Source organism: Sebastes umbrosus, chromosome 1, assembly GCF_015220745.1.
Source record: "Sebastes umbrosus isolate fSebUmb1 chromosome 1, fSebUmb1.pri, whole genome shotgun sequence".
Lineage (NCBI taxonomy): Eukaryota > Metazoa > Chordata > Actinopteri > Perciformes > Sebastidae > Sebastes > Sebastes umbrosus.
In genome coordinates, this window is record NC_051269.1 from 12055136 (window position 1) to 12073096 (window position 17961).

The 17961-nt window shown below is 41.1% G+C and overlaps 1 protein-coding gene across 6 annotated transcripts in view; it reads left to right on the top strand.

The window, feature by feature from the left end:
- Positions 1–17961, top strand: part of kcnab2a (potassium voltage-gated channel, shaker-related subfamily, beta member 2 a) — a 106772-nt gene that overhangs the window by 47932 nt on the left and 40879 nt on the right. The window contains exon 1 of one of the 6 annotated variants that reach the window (XM_037764028.1): positions 6447–6734. The exons of the other annotated variants lie outside the window; for them this stretch is intronic. Coding sequence (XP_037619956.1) covers positions 6511–6734 — 224 coding nt within the window. The 5' untranslated portion in view covers positions 6447–6510. Of the gene's footprint in view, positions 1–6446; positions 6735–17961 lie in introns of those variants that run through there. 6 annotated transcript variants of the gene reach the window in all.

The following is a 17961-nucleotide window of genomic DNA, read 5'->3' on the forward strand; positions in this document are numbered from 1 at the left end:
TTTGACCTCATGGGAGTTCAACCTGATCTGTCAGTCAGTGTTGGAGATGAGACAGTGTTCTCTTAGAGTAGGGTTGTGGTGTGCCTTTTTAGATGGTCAGTCTTTCTGCTGCTTTAGAGTAGGATCATATTTTATGGTCTGATATCAGGCCTTATTCTGCTGATCCAGTTATAAAAACCCCTGACTATGTGGATGTGCTCGTAATGAGCTCACTATCGGATTTTTATCTTGGCGCCTCGCACATTTCTGTCCTTTTTTAAAGTGCAAACCGTCCCACTAGCTGCTCCCCTGGCCTACGTGAGGGGGATCGATGAAGCCCCCTATCTCTGTCTGTCTATCACTCTGACAGCCTAACGGGCTGATGCTGGGAAGGGAAGTTTCTTTTCAGTCATCTCACCATTATAACACACAGTGAGTGTGTGATGGCTAGCACACTTACTACTACTCACTAGGATGCAAATTAAGTCTGAAAGGAGTTCAAGTCCACAGTCATGTTGACAATGTTTAGATTTGGCCAACTTTGTCTCAACCCCACCTTGTCTTTTATGGCCTTGGAAGGAGGTATTGTTTTCACCGGGGTTGGTTTGTTTTTTTGTCTGTCTGTCTATCGTCCTTCCTTCTGTTTGCAGGATTACTCCAAAAGTCCGACATGGATTTGAATGAAGTTTTTTGGAGGGGTGGAGTGTAGCACAGTGTACAATCCATTAGATATTGGTGGCGATCCGGATTCGGATCATGATCCGGCTTCAGGAATATTTTTAAGAATTCCGATCAGCCTGAGCATTAAGACCACAGGGTATAACACATGTGCCGTGTAACTGATGACGCGTTGATGACGCATGACCCCGCCTTCATCATCCTTCGAGCAGAGAGATAGGTGTGTGGATGTATGAGTAGATGACGGGATGAGAGACAACGTAGTGTAACATTATACAGACATAACAAGGCTGCTGAATGAGAGAGGCATCCGCCGATACGTTACACGGAAACACACCGTGTTAATAATAAGCCGACCACCTCACGTTACCGCCAGCTGAGAGCTGTGATCTGTTTTTAAAGTCAGGCACCTTGGCGGAGGTTTGCGCTCTTCGAGTGCCATTCTAGTTTTATCCTGTTTTGCTTTACTCTCCGGCATGAGTTTTAATCAGTTCTATGTGTCTATGACATGATCTATTCAGAGCCATTTTAACGTTTGTCTTTATCGCTCTGTGCTAAGAATGCTCTTAGATAAGTATTTCCGGCTCTGGCTATCGTTAAACCATTTTACAGTTTTCAGGGGACTGAGTGCTTTCCGATGATGAAGCCTGTTGACTTCTGACCTCTCTATATCCCATGTCTATGGGTCAGGGGAAAATAAATAATGTAAAAGAAGAAATAAGTGCTTCATTTAATGCATCCCACATGTCACAGGTATATGTACAGTTTAGCATTCTTATGGCTCATATTTCATCCGCTTGAGCTGGCTGATTTTGGTTTAAAAAATATTTTTTTAAAAATAGTAAAATGTCTGCTATGAAAGCCATAACTTAGAGAACTGAACTAGGTTGTACCAGCTTGGCAAATTACCAAGTCCATGTGTAAAGTCCCTTTTCAATCAACGGATTTCAAGGAAAAACATTATTTTACAAAATAAAGTATAACCACTCAAATGTATGGATTGTTTTAGCTCACAAAGTTGATAATAAGGTGAACTCTATTACTAGGAAACATCTCTAATGTCCAGGTGGGTTGGAACTTAAATTGTAAAAATCCCCTTTAATGCTGCAATCATAATGACCAACTCAAATCGCTCGGTCATGTGCACTAGGGCAAGGGCAGTATATCCAAACAGACTGGCTATTTTCATTATGTACCATGCTATGTGCAAGAGGGTTTGGCGGGAGTGAAATCTATACAGGAGGTTGGCTTGATTAATCTTTGTCTTCTCAGTGGCACCACTGGTCTCAGCTGTGCCAAAATAGCTCATCAGATAGAGTAGGAAAACTTTACTGTTGTCTGGGTAGTGCACAGAGGAGGCTATCTGCAGGTCATTAAATTCTGTTTTCTCGTACTGCAGCAGCACTTCAATCCTTTTTTGTGGAGTTTCATTCGGCTACATCAGACCTACAGTAGAGCAAACACTGTTACTACCGCTAAGTACAGTATAGCTTGGAAGCTCATCGTCTTATTAAAGACAAGTGTTGATTGTAGCAGAAACTTAAAGGTTCTCTATAAGACATTCAGAGCAAACAGCTATTCTCTATGTAAAGATATAGAGGAGTAATGTCATCCTGAGCAGAGAATGAAGTCACTCTCCCTCTGTGTGTGTTGTAATCAGAGCTTCTCTGTGCTTTGTTGACATAGCCTTATCGGCCGTGCGTGCCTTTTGGAGCATGTTAGTGCATGCGAGCCCCACTGGCTAGCTCATGGCCGCCGCTCTGCCCTGCACTCATAAGGCAGTTACCGCTGATAACGCCGTCCCGATAGACGGTGTCGTCGCGGAAGCGTAGCGCCCACCATCCGGTTCCCCCTCAGGTAAACACTGTTATCTCAGCACCGGTGCAGTTGTCAGCAACGTTAGCTGCGAGCTGCCGACTCAGCCATCGCCATGTTGAGAGCTGCGTGGAGGCAATAGAAATGCTCTGAATTTTTAATTGAACCTTTAAATAAACTTAAATTAATTCATAATTTTGAATTGATTAATCCGTCCATTTAATATCACTTGCCTGGGTCTAGGTCGTGTTAATTTAATTCATTTTATCATAAAGAGTTATTGTTATATAATGCTGGGAAGTACTGAAAACTGTGATTATAATGATAAATAATTTGTGGTCATATCTTCCATACTGGTTTGTAGAAACCATGGAGCACCAGTGTGTGAATACACTGCACCAAAAATATGCCACTAAAGGCAGATGATGTGCTTTTAGTGTATGTTTGTTGAGATCTGGATTACTTAGTACTACTGCCAAGTATGTCTGAAGTTAGTGTCTGTTACTATAATTGTATACTCTTATACAGATAAACAGAGGTGTCCATTAGTTTTTTAGTGACTGTCAGAGATGATGATGAAATGAATTTGAACTTTGATCTAAGTACATTGGATTATTTCCTCTGTGTAACTAATAAGGCGAGAACAGAGCAGCTACACAGAATCAGAGTCTGATTCTGATTGTGACCTTGACTTGAACAAACACAAGGCTGTGTTGGAGAGAGATGCAGCATGGCGTGCTTAACCGGTGTGGTTTTCATAATTCCTTAGTTAGAGAGTACTCGAACATGCTTGGCGGTTTGTTTTTTTCAGTGTGTGTGTATACGTACAGTATGTGTTCGCTCGTTACCGTGTACATTTGTGTGTGTGTGTGTGTTTCATGTGCACACACAACACTCAGGCCTTCATTATTGTCCAGCTCTTAGTATTCTTTCCTGTGGAACAACAATCAGAGGCTTTTAGCGCAAAAGCTTTGGTGAATAATTCAGGGCTGATATTATTTGCTGCGGTTAGCAGAAACAAGACGGGCCACTAAACGACATAAATGGATTTCTTCCACGAGACCTCACAGGGAGGGGAGGAGGAGAGGTGTTGGTTGTGGCGATAGAGTATGGTCCAAGTGGTGAGGGGAGGGAAGGGATGCACTCTCTTATTCACTAATTGGTTTAGACGTTTCCTAGTAAGACACTCCCAGTTTGGGTGGACCCGCTCCATCACTGTCTGCAGTGTGTGTTTATAAGAGCAGACAGGCACCAGACCAACCTCGCTCATGAGCCGACCCCCAAGAAACCGGGTGAGTTTGAGGAAAGATTTGCACTCATGACCACGTCGAGAGTGTGTTTGTTTGCGTGTGTCTTTTGTGTGTAAGAGGTTGGCGGAGTGATGAGGAGTGTGTGTGTGGGTGTGTGGATGCATGCTGCCTAGCTTGAAGTCTCCTCCTTTATTTATGTCTTCTGTCTCTAAGCGAAGAAACCAGCGGTTTGGGAAAGTAATAGAGGATTTGTGGGAGAGATCCAAGTCATGATGGCGTCAACGGTTTGGCTAATTTTTTCTTCCATGTTAGAATTTCAAACAGATAGAGGTTGGAGGTTTTTACAGTCTGTATTTTGTAACGTGTTGGATTTAATATTAGTTTTTTTTACCACTTTGTCTTTTTTTTAAATGGAGGTTTGATGTCAGTGTTATAACTGTGTGCTGTTTTGAGGCAAAGGAAGTGCTGTTCAAGTGTTGTATTTGTCAGTAGACTTTTAAAAGATCAATACAGCTTAGAGCTCACGGTATGTTTCAAACTAGGGCGGCAACTAAAGATTATCTTCATTGTCGATTAATCTGTTTATTATTTTCTAGATTAATCGATTAGTTGTTTGGTCTATAAAATGTCAGAAAATGGTGAAAAATGTTGATCCGTGTTTCCCAAAGCCCAAGATGACGTCCTGAAATGTCTTGTTTTGTCCACAACTCAAAGATATTCAGTTTACCGTCATAGAGGAGTAAAGAAACCAGAAAATATTCACATTTTTAAATGACTCACATTAATCAATTATCAGAATAGTTGGTGATTCATTTAATAGTTGACAACTAATCAATTAATCGATTAATTGTTGCAGCTCTATTTCAAACCAGCGGTGAAATATAATTTCCTTATTCTCATTTGGTTATAAAGAAGGAACTTTGCATTGACAATGACCCAAACTGATCAACCATTAATTCTTGTTGAGGGTACGGATTATAAGATAAATTTCATTTTTATTTTAGTAATTATTTAAATTGCCATAATTAAATTTCTATTGTAAATATCACCTAAAGTCATTTTGGATCGATCTGTTTTGTTATGCCAGAAAGTGTTCATCATGTCTTATGTTGATGTTTAATGAATAATTAAGCTATAATCTCAAAATCATAATCATGGCTAAGTATGCTATAATGAGAAATAACTAAGAAAGAGATTTCCTGGAATGTAGTTTCAGCATGTGGTTTTAATGTCTTTGTATTTTGTTTCTAGACAAATGTTTTTTATAAATGGCTACAATCTAGGGCTGCAACAAAGGATGATTTTCATTGACGATTAAGCCGTTGATTATTTTCTTGATTAATCTATTAGTTGTTTGGTCTGTAAAATGTCAGAAAATTGTGAAAAATGTCGATCAGTGTTTCCCAAAGCCCAAGATGACGTCCTCAAATGTCTTGATTTGTCCACAACTCAAAGATATTCAGTTTACTGTCATAGAGGAGTAAAGAAACCAGAAAATATCCACATTTAAGAAGCTGGAATCAGAGAATCTTTTTTTTCTTAAAAAATTACTCAAACCAATTAATTGATTATCCAAATAGTTGACAACTAATCGATAAGTTGATTAATTGTTGCATCTCTCCGACAATCATCTTATTTTTTTCGGTAAAATAATTGTTACACTTTTCTCTACATTTTATGTTTCCCCATTAGTCATATTTTAGCGTATATGTGTATTTAAATAGCATTGGTCTGCAGGTCAGTGTATTATATATTAATAGTGTAACTAATATGAAATTGCAGTCTTGGTGTCATACACTTCATTGCCTTTATCAAGAGAGTGGGTTTGTTGCCGGTGCTCACTAGTGCATTCAGCGTTAAGTTGTCTTCTTGTAGTGATGGTGGAACCACAGATGTGATGGGTGGAAGTCTCACAGTGCTGCCCTCTATTGATTAAATAACAGCACAACACTCTTTGTAGAGCTGAATCTTAAAAGAATCAAATAACTCAATCAAAGAGTCTGTGTGTTTAACAGAAGAATGAAGACTAAACTTTTTGAAATGGAAAACATAGTTGCTTTAAGCTCCCTGAACTCCTGAACCTGAAGTAAAGCCCAACTCTACATTAAAGATCCATCACAAGTGCATATTGTGCAGTTGTTTGGGGATTCTTTTAGTGCTTGTACCCATCTGTTTCTTCCAGTCCGGATGGGCTCGTTGTGCCTTTTTGTGGAATTGTATCGTGGACTACTTTCAGAAAGTTTGTCTCTTGGCTTTCCCTCTTAGTCTAGTCAGAATCAGAAGTGGGACCAGGTCGTCTCCTCTTGCTTGGTGCATGTCTGAATGCCTCCCCTCTGGTAGATAGCATGTGCCCTCTTTGGTCCTGCTCCTTAATCACCAGCAAGTCACCTGAATGCTCCCTATCAGTGTAACCCTACCATTGTGTACCTGTCAGGGGAGGGTGGTGCGGGGCTACGCTGTGCGACTCTGATTACAGGATGCATGGCCGTGTGCTGCCCCGAGCAGGAGAGCTGTTTTTTTTATGGGAGCAGGTGCTATTTAAGGAGGTGGCTGTACTCTGCCGGCTCCTCGCTCCGGTCATCTCCCTACTTTAATCTTGACTGCACGGGTCGCCTCAGCATCACAAGGAGGGAGGAGGGGGGGCATGTTTGCGGGAGGGTACGCCGGCGGCCCCGGGGGGATTCCCGGCAGGCGCAAGTCCAGTCACTGTCCTCCTGAAAACCTGCAGATCCCCAAACCGGCAGTGCCAAGCGGTGTTCGAAAGAGCAGCAGCAGCGGCAGCGGCAAGATGTTGTCTATGACATACAGCGACAGCATCCGGAGCGGGATCAACCGCTACCACTCGGACCAGGGGCTGAATCAGCCACCGGCCAGGCCCCCCGACCCCGCTGAGCTGCAGAGACTCCGGGATCAGAAAGTCGCCGCTCAGATTAAGAACATGGAAGACTTCATGAAGATGAATGGCCTGGCCATGGAGGAGTGTGTGTCCTATCAGACAGGCATGAAGTACAGGTAAGAGAGGGGCAGAGGTTTGACAAGGGCTCGGATACCACCGAGACCCGGACAGTGGTGGGGCTGAGAACCAGCAGGTGAGAGCAGCTTTGTGGTCGAGGGAGGTCAGATACTTGAGGGTCTACTGAACAGATGTGTGGCATCGTATCGGTGTTTTTGTTGAGGTTGGCCTCAAAAATAAATATTTTGTACAATTTGCTGTAAGGAACATGTTTATAAGTCTCTTCTTTGTTAATATCATTACAGTTTTTCTCTGTCCTCTGGTCAGACTGCACTCATGTAAAGGTACTGGGGCTCAGGTTTTATTTTAATCATCTAGGTCGGTGGCATATTTGCCCAACTACATGGGAAGGACAGACCGCTCCGTAAGGAGTTACCTGGCCCCTTAAAAATCTCACTCAGACTTTCTTTTCTTTTTCCCCTTGATCATGAAGATACTCTCCCTTCTTCTCTGGCTTTCCTGATTACTGCTCAGAGAAATCTGCCCCACAAAGACAAACAGAAACAACTCCTTTCTGTGTGTTCAAATCTCAACTGAGAGATATCGATAACATACATATAACAATATTAGATATCATGTATGATTTTGTTTTTGTCATAATATTGTAATATAGGTTTAAATATTTGCTTCGTCTGAGTTATAATGTTTTCTGATCTTATTTGAATATTGTTATTGGAGGGCTGATAAACACCGCATGCCTTCTTGGCAAGGAAGTGTAAGTATTTTCAAATTTGGTGATTTATAATTTTTCAGGTAAAATAAAGGATTAGGTATTCCTTTATGGGTTGAGAAGATTCAGCTATTTCTTAAGATAAACAATTAACAATCCCATTGTTTTATCTGATAAAATAATGTGACAAAGCTGAAAACAAGGCTGTGATAGACAGTCATACGCAAAATATTGTCACATCATCATCGATGCCGTGTCATGGCAGTATGTCAAAAAATATTGTGTGATTTGAATGTCAGTGCGCCAAGCTTTAGTTCAAAAGTCAAACGCCAAGACTTCAGTTTGTTAATTAGTTAATTTGATCTGTGTCCTCAACACAGTGACAGCTAATCAAACAGCCTATTTTATGGACTGTTGCTGTTCAAAGGGTTGAGCCCGTGCAGCATGCTGAACGGCTGTTGCGTTGGCTAATAAAGCCTGTTAAACTGATGTTGCCATTGTCGACATGGACATCGACATGGATAGCTTTCATCACACGCAGGCATGGCTGCTGTTGTTTTTGACCGAGACCAGTGACTAGAACGCAGGTATGGCTGGCTGCTGTTACCACGTCTGGGTTGACCAAGTTTTACTGTCATCTACAGGCAGTGTTGTGTGTCACCGCCGTGCTGGCATGTTTCCTCGCCCTTAGTTACCTCCCCGTTGCGTAAAGCTCAGTCACTGGCCCATGGCGGGTTAGGGTGCAGCTTTGCGAGCGTGTGTGTAGAAAAGGAGTTTAATATTGCAATGAGCATGTGTGCTTCTTTACTCATAGACCTCAGAGAGCCTCCTACAGTAACCATCAAATTTACATATCAGTAACACTGGAGATCTTTATCTTTCTAATGGACCTAGTAACAAATCTAAGTGGGATTTGTGGTATCTCTTTGTGGTGTTGTATTTAACCGTTGGTATCCATTTACCACCGGAGTAGTAGCTCATCTAACGGATGTCTTTCTCGTATCGTGAGCGCCTGCAATTCTGTAATTAGTGCTGCAATTGGGTCAGCATGTACATGTCACCTCTGAGTCAAACTCATCATTATTTCAGGTGTGTGGTCAGGAAGGCGGGCCAGCATTGCTACTAAGCAGCATTTAACCATTCTTAGCCCTGACATCACATTTTCCAACAAACACAAGCAAAAAGGTTATATTAGTTATATAGTCTCTCTCTTCTTTTTAACTCTCTGGCTTGCTCAATACTCTGCATGCATACTTACTAGAGCTGTCAATCAATTAAAATATTCAATCGCATGATTATCCATGATTAATCACGATTATTTGCAAATTAATCTCACATTTTTTTTATCTGTTCAAAACCTTAAAGGAACTATTTGTAACTTTCAGAAATGCTTCTTAACAGCGACACCTGTGGCTGTGAAATTAACGAAAGTCAGCGTCGGGCTCGCGCTTGCTCGCTCTCAATATACCTGAACGAGCATCACTCAAAACAGTGAGGCGACACACGTCAGCTAAAACCACAATATCACTCTATATTTCAGCTGCTTGGCAGTAATGTTAGCTGACCAGACAAAGGTCTCTCCATGAACATGATTTAGATCTGATCCTAGTGTTGGCTTTTCCTGCCTAAGTGCAGGCTGAAGCAGCGGGGCTCTGCAGCGTGTCTCCCTGCTCTCTCCGCCCGCAGCCGGAGAGAGCAGAGGAGACACCGGCAACTGGTCGGTAACGAGAGGGTGACGTTACTCTCTGAAGAGCTCCGTCACTTCACAAGACACGGGAAACCTCTGTTGGTCTGGAGGAACTGCAGCATTTATTTCTGCACAAACGTCCACTGTGCATTCACTAGATATTCTCAGAGCTAAACTAACTCTTCTGCAGTGTGGAGTGAGCGCGCGTTCACATCTAGAGGTGGAGCGAGACAGCGAGGACGCGCGCGCATTCTGAGTGAAGGAGAGCAGGCAGCGGAGACAAGGCTCCAGCAACACGCGAGCGCGCATATGCGAACGCGCATGTGTGGCGACCCGCTACATTTATACGCTTAAAAAGTTACAAATAGTCCCTTTAAAGGGAGAGTTGTCAAGTATTCTCTTATCAACATGGGAGTTGGCAAATATGCTTGCTTTATGCAAATTTATGTATATATTTGTTATTGGGAATCAATTAATTAACAGTTAACACAAAACCATGACCCTCACAGGTACTGCATTTAGCATAAAAAATATGCTCAAATCATAACATGGTAAACTCCAACCCAACAGGCAACAACAGCTGTCAGTGTGTCAGTGTGCTGACTTGACTATGACTTGCCCCAAAACTGCATGTGATTATCATAAAGTGGGCATGTCTGTAAAGGGGAGACTCGTGGGTACCCATAGAACCCATTTTCATTCACATATCTTGAGGTCAGAGGTCAAGGGACCCCTTTGAAAATGGCCATGACAGTTTTTCCTCTCCAAAATATAACGCAAGTTTGGAGCGTTATTTAACCTCCTTAGCGACAAACTAGTATAAAATTGTTGGCACCGATGGATTCATTAGGTTTCCTAGTTTCATATGATACCAGTATCTTCACTCTAGATTTAAAAAGGACCCGCTACAACCTAAAAATCGCAAGTTGCGTTAAAGAAATTAGTGGCGTTAAAACAAATTTGGGTTAATGCATTATTATCGCGTTAACTTTAACAGCCCTAATACTTACACACATTTTTCCTCTTTGTTCTTTGGTAGACCTTTCATAACGGGAGATATTGTTTTCCACCACTAGAAAAGCATGTGATTCATTTTCCCTGCTCTAAATATAAGTATAATCAGCATTACTTCAATTCGACATGATTGATTAATCTAATACTCCTATACTAGTCAAGAGTGAATGAGTACTAATGGTCTTAGAGATATTGTGTAATTCAAATTAAGGAAAATTATTACTTTATTTCCATTATGTTGCCCTTGAAACAAAATACTCCCACTCAGCAGGCCCATTTGGACAACTTTCCCTAGTGTCTATGTCCTTCGTCTGAAAGAGCCAGGCAGCAGGTAGAGGAGCCAGCTTGAGTTCAGTGAGGCGAGACAGGAAGCCATGTGTCTCCTATTAGATCTCATATGGAGGTTGACTGGAGAAGTATAGATTTTTAGAGTGACTTAACATTAATGGACAGGGTAATGACCTCCACTTAGACGTTCCTACATGCAAAGCTACGTTTGACCACAGCTGCTCCTCGATGTACAGTATGTCTCTCCTGCTCATTTTGAAAAGCTTTGGTGTGCAGGTGGACACATTATGTCTTGGATCCTTTGAATAAAAAAGTGCCTTAGTCGAGATTTAGGGGGCAGAAAAATATCAAAACAAGCAGACACATGCACAGTCAGCACCACATCACAGGCTCACTGACAACTCGCAACAAACTCGGAGGAACATTAATATTTTATTTGTATATTTTATGACTACCTGAAAAAATGTGAGACCACTATTTGCTCTCTTGAATTCAGAGAAAAATGTTTTTAGCCGCGAGATGCTCAACTATGTTCACCAGACACTTTTTCTGTCTGCCGTTTAGTGTTGGTCAGGTGGTGCTCAGTGGGTTTAAAAGAGCTTTCTATGCTGGAAACCTCTGGGGATGATTAGAGCAGCTTAGACTCAGCCACACAGCAAATTTGTGGGCAGGAAAACCAAAACAGTTTGCTAAGAAAGCTTTGTGGAGCTCCAATGTTGGGTGTTCATTTTCTGTTCTTTTAGCACTATTACTTCTATAATGCAGTCATTTGATTCATTGTTAGTCTGAAAAAATATTGATCAGTAAAGGTTAGGGCTGTAACTAATTATTGTTTTCATTAAGGTTTAATTTGCTGATTGTTTAGTCTAAAAAATCAGAACCCAGGGGGGATATCTTCCAAAATATATTCAGTTTCAGTGAGATGAAATTAAGAGAAGCAGCAAAGCCTCACATTCGAGAAGCTGCAACTAGAGAATGACGGACAGTTTTGCTGGAAAAATGACTGAAATGATTAATTGATAATCAAAATAGTTGCAGATATTTTTTTTTTCATGCAAGTTGAAGCAAACATAGACAGAAATAATGATTATAAAAAAGAAATCTGTATTGGTCTCTTCAGTTTTTCCTCAACAGAAGAAAGAAGAAACTAAACACAACAAATACATGTTGAGGTTTGAACATGTTTGTTTAGCGAACTGAAGAACATATATTTGTATATTACATCCACTGAGTCCATGATGAGTAGTTCTCTGTTAATAACAACTGATCTCCACTAGATGGTGCTGATGCTCCACTTTAACAGTTGAGACACTTTCCAAATGCCTCCCACTGCACTCAGTGCTATAATTGCTTCACTGAGCACAGCGAGTGCATCACTCTTTGCACTCCTACACTGCTGAACATCCTGGCCAACTAGTTTTAATATTTATCAGTTTCTATTTAGCTTAGCCTGGTATTAAAAGTAGACCAAAAGATGACTAAAACCTGATATACGCACTGTGACTGACCTAGTACTTTTTAAATCTAAGCTCAAGACTTTTTTATTTAAATTGGCTTTTAATACCTAGTAGCGCTGTGACATTTTTCCTGTGCTTTTTATGTACCTTATATGATTTTATGATATGTAATGTTTTTATTCCTGTTATTTCTTGATGTTAATGTAAAGCACTTTGGGTACATTTTGGTTATTGTAAAGGACTATACAAATAAATGTTGATTGATTGATTGATGTAAAATAGCAACCCTGTCGCCAGGTGGCAGCATGGAGGAACGTTTCTTAGTTCTTATAAGTTAATTGCCTCTGCCTCAAAGTAGGTCTGGGCAATATATCAATTTTATATTGATATATCGTAATATGAGACTAGATATCGTCTTAGATTTTGGATATCGTAATATGACATGAGTGTTGTCTTTTCCTGGTTTTAAAGGCTGCGTTACAGTAAAGTGATGCAATTTTCTGAACTTACCAGTCTGTAGCTGTTCTTTAATTTCCCTTCACTCACTTAGTCAGTAAATACACATGAAAACACGTCTTTCTGTCCCTTACTCTAACACACACTTTAACAATCTATTTCACTTATTTCTCGCTGACACACACACACGCACACACACACACACACACACACACACACACACACACACACACACACACACACACACACACACACACACACACACACACACACACAAACATTTTGGTGGGGACATGAATCCCCACCGAGACACTCTAAACTGTAAACTATTTTCCCTCAGTCTCAGCAGCACTGCAGCATGTGTGTGTCAGCCCGGGCGACTGTGACGTTTTTCCTGAGGCGATCCCCTACTCCAGAGCTAAATATAGCACCACACTCGTATCCACAGCTGCAGCTGGATACAGCTGAACGGGCTGCAGCTTAACCTGTTAAATCACTATTTTACCTCAAGCCCACTGCCGCTCAGTCTTGCTACATCGATGTGAGCTGCAGTCGTGCCTGTGCTTTATCTTTGTCACAGGAGTGGGAGATGATGTTTCGCTATTTGGATAGATATAGATTTGGTTTCCAGTGGCGACCTCTCCAGTTCCCTTTTTGAGCCATCTCTGTCTGGCCTGGTCTGACAGCCTGTCAAAGTCTTCTAGTCAGAAATGTTGTGTGGGCACAAGAGGTGGGAATGCCAGGGATTGGACAATTCAGTTTTATTTTAGTTGCTGTTGTATTTCAATTTGTCTCTTATGGCAGCTGAGCAAGATGTCCTCATGATCACAGTTTAAGTGTTAGTACATTGTTTTTAGATCCTTGAATTGGCCATGTGTGTAGTTTTACCTTGAATTTGCCACCAGAGGAATGTAACTTGAAATAGTGTCATTGGTCATTGTCATCATTGGTTATTTACAATGTTGCACCTGTCTGAATCGTAAGCCTTTGTATTTGGTTGTATTTATGTGGAGAAGCGCAGCCGTGGACTTCACAGAGTGGGTATAGCCATGTCACACATGTAGTTACTGTTGCTTTTATTTGACATGTTTCATGTAACTTCTTGAGAAATAGAAGGTCTTTCTAGTGCTGCTCCTTCCAGTGATTTCTATAGTTATAACTGATATCCAACAACACATGCCAACACCGGCCCTGTTGTTGCTATTCCCAAATTAAAATAGTAAGAGCACCTGTACACCTGTACTCTCCTTCATCACACTGCTGAACTTTAGCGAGGAGCACTGTTTCGGGATGGGGTTTCTATAGAGTGCTACAGGAATGAGTCCTACAACCCGGAAATGACTCAGCATTTTAGCACTTCTGGTTCCCCTGTCTGGAAGTCAATGTGTTTTTTTTTTATGTGTTTTTAGTTAGATGCCTGAAATAAGGTCCGTGGTTAACACAAGCTTAAGAGATCTTAACGTTTTGTTCTACGACATAAAATACATCAATAATACCCCACTCGTGAATTTTAAAGCCTTTATTTGTCTTAAAAGAGGCGAATGCTAACAAGTGGCTAAATGAGACTACTAAACTTCATCACGCCGACTCGTCCGCCATGCAGCCTTGTTTTGTATACTCACGCTCATGCAACCGTGATGTAGTTCCTTTATAGCCTAGCGTTAGCTTTCTACTTCCGACGATTGCATTCACACTTCAAAAATCATAGAAGTTGTGTTCATTTGTGGATTATCTTGCTGAACAAAATGTGTAAGTATCATAAACGTGTGTTTGCCACAGAGCTTAATTTCTGCAATAATCCAAAACCCAATGGAACAATCCCATTGGCTATTTGTTGAAGGAACCAGGGCGATGCTAACTTCCTGCTTGGCCTACAAAAATACGTCATCCCTGGAGCACTCTATAAAGCCTGACTGATCATACTTTACACTTAAAGGGGAACTACGGCCATTTTCAAAATTCATACATGTTATTCCTGTGGTCTAAGACGGTCCAAACATATTAGTATACATGAACCACTCTCTCCCATTTCCCAAAACTAGAGCGCTAAAACTAAAATGTCTGATGTCATAGGGTATAAAGTGTATAACTGCTCTATAGAATAATAAATTAATTGGGAGAGATGTTATAGACGACAATGAGAGCACCCAGGGAAGTAATCTGAGTATATGGGAACATTTTCTGTTTCACGACTGACAACACTACAGTAGAATAAAGCTCATTTGGGTATAAAAAAAGAAAACAAACATGCTGTGGGTCCACAAAATCAGTCTCTCATTCATTATCTATGGAGCAGCTCCAGACTTTATACTCTATGACATCACAAGTTTGAGACTTATTCCTTCGGTTTCTGGCTTTTAGAGAGAGAGTAGCTCATGTTCTCAAATATTGATTGAACTTCCCACCATGGAAATAACATATTTGATCTTAATTTAGGTGGTGTTCCCCTTTAACGTTGCTCTTCCTCACATGTACTTTCATGCCTGTCTGCATTAACCGTGTGTTTTCTCTTTCTGTCTGAAAGAGTGTGTGTCTCTGTGTGTGTTAGTGTGTGTGTGTGTCACTGGAGGCTGCAGGGGGATTGCTCTGTACTTTATGAATACCCAGTAGTGACAGGAGGTAGGAGGCCCTCTCCACTGTCCTCACCCTTTTAGACACTCAGGCTTTAGAGTTGTGCTGTTGTCGCTTTGGATCCCACGGAAGTTTTTACTTAACAAACATTCAGCACATATTTCCTAAACTGTCGAGTACCATCTCTGAATAAAATGTGAAGTTTTGTTTGTTCTCCTCGAGGCCATGTCTATTGCCTTCCTCCACTCTTGACCTTCTCATTGAACATCAGAATGTGCTGCGTCAGTGTTGACTTTGTCAGGAACCAGACCATGATTTATTCATGTTTCAATAATAAATTACAATAGGCCCTTAAGCAACGGAAAATGTGATGGATCTAAGTCTCAACATGCAGTAGAGTAAATGCGGTTAGGGAATACTTAGCCAAAGTGTTTCTCATTCACAAGTTTAAGGCTATCCCGGTGCAGAAGGAGAGTTCACCGAAGCTTTTAGTACATTTCTGTGGTTTTGTGGTCACTCTTGCAAATTTAATGCATGGGGAAATTTTCTATTTCACGCCTGACCGACCCTTCAGAAATGCAGCAGTACCAGGTCCTGAATTTGTTGGATGCAGGTGGTGTTGTCCTGTAGAGCATAAAACACAGATGCTGTTTAAAATTTTAGTTTTTTGTCAACTCACCCTCTCTTTAATGGAACCTATTTCTTATTTCCGTTCATTGCTTTGTTTGATAGGAAACTCTCTCCATGCTTTTCCCCACATTGCTCATAGCACTAAGCATCAGCTGATGGCATATTCATCTTTTTTTGCTCTGTTTAGTCTCATATGGTCCTTATTTTTATCAGTATATCCGCTCTGGCTGAATCCACCTCTCCAAAACTACAGTTTTGACCTAATTTCTTATTGTACAAACAAACTTACTTTTCTTCTGTCATTTTCTGTCTCCCATTTCCCTTCTTATTTTCTGCTGGTAATGTGTAGCATTTGTGCATATTATGATCTATTCTGCCTGATATTTCCTTTCAGATTGTTCCTTTGTCTTTATTAAGGTTTATTAAGTCATACAGTAGTGTCGGTGTAGACCAAGACCTCAGGCAGGACCACTGGGCTAAAGGTGTGAACTGGTGTGACTTCTCAGCATGTCTAGATCAGGGATTTACCAACCGCAGTCTGACGGCATTATTGAGCTGCCTTGTTTTCTATATTTGTACAGCTAGAGGCCGTTCAGGGTGACCGAATCAGTAGCGGAGAAATAAATAGGAACCATCTGTTTCATATGCATAACTGGTGTGACAGGACAATCATAAGCTTATGATCAAATGGCATTTGCTAGAAAGCGATGGGTCATACACTGTAATAGATCTGCGTAGGCCTTCAGACATGCCGATCGTCAAGGACATCACAATACCGGTAGATTTTCATAAAATGGTTCTTTCTAATCGGCTCTTCACTAGCAGGCTGTTCTATATAGTATAATATATTTCAGTAAATTGGGCAGCAATGTAAGTTGAATGCAAATATGATTCACTTTATTACTTACGGCATTATCAAACAGGACAGGTGCGACCAGACAAACCGGTAATTTTGTGAGTATTGAGAGAATCTTAAATGTGAATGAATACACACATTCATATTAGAATAGCTGATTCATCCTTCTACTTTTGGCTAACTGGAGATTTTCAGTGTCGTCCATCTTTGTGAAAGTGAAAATGGGAGAGTCGGAAAACTGTCTGAATTCTTACCCTAAAATGACTCACCAACAATAGACACACTAGATGTTTCTGTTATATCAATTATTCTATGAAACCATCTCTACCAATTTAGTTAATCATTTTTATTAGCTAATACAATTAGCAGTTCTTGAAAGTTGGTACAGGCAAGTGGTGATGTGTTTAAATGTGATTAAACTAAGTTCTACTGTATTTGGGAATGAACCTGTCAAAAAATACGGATTAGACCTTTCACTGTGAAAACAGCACCCAAATGTTAGAGGCAGATGTATAGTAATATTAGGGGTATTTGGGCCAGCAGCGCGTAGCTGTATCTGTTTGAAGAGGTGTTCAGGGGCAATGATCACAAGTTTGATTCTTTGAAATTGTTCCAGGTCATATAAGGAGCTACAGTACAGTATGTTTTAATGATTTGACCTGATATGTTGTAAAGGTAGTCAGTCCCTCGTTAACCGATTATTAACCGTTAACCGACAAGATCTGTACCTCGTACCAGCTGAAGGAGCACAACAGATATTGGTTGACGGGAGTCCCCAGTTCACCGTCCGGGAGCGTTAACTTAGCAGCCACGATGCTGCGTGTAGTGTCGCGAGCCACTTTCCCAGTAAAAGTCTCCACCGCACATTAAGTTTAGTTTAGCAGGTTGTGAACTGTGTGTCTGCCAGGTGTAACAATACTTTGTCTGCCTGGCATAACATTAGCGAGTGACCAACAAACATTGTGTGTATTTGTGCTACGATAGCAGCTCTAGCATTGCCGGAGGCCTCGTGCTCACCGCCGCACACGTAGTCTGCGTAACTTTAGCAAGTTTCCAACAGACCGTGTGTGTGTTGGCGGTGAGTGTGAGGTTGTTGGTGGCATTATAGCTGTGATCGTAGGTGTAGCAGTGTGTGTACAGTTTATTTGTTGGTAAATAAATGCTACAAAACTACAACTCCGCTCCGCTCAAGCGAGCCAGAGACAACTTCCTGTATCCTGCAACTCCGGCTCCGCCTCTTAAGGTGGGCTGTTAAGGTGGACCAGCTTTTCTCCTTAAAGTGACGAGCCGCTCCTCTGAGCCGCTCAGCTTTTGAGTTAATTTTTTTACATTTCTTTTAACCGTTTTAACCGATAGCGTTAATCAGTTAAAATGCTTAATGTCGGTTAACGGTTAAACGGTTAGTTATGGACATCCATAATGTTGCCAAAAGTGCCAAAACGATTAATTTGGAATTTGATTGACGTGCTGCGTCCGACTTTGTAGAGGTTTAATTGAGATGATTTGGAAGAAAAGTTCCTGAAAAGGTGGTGTTTCCTCTCCTCCACCGACACAATAAGTGCCTCCAACACCTCGTAGCTAAAATTGAACGTCCATC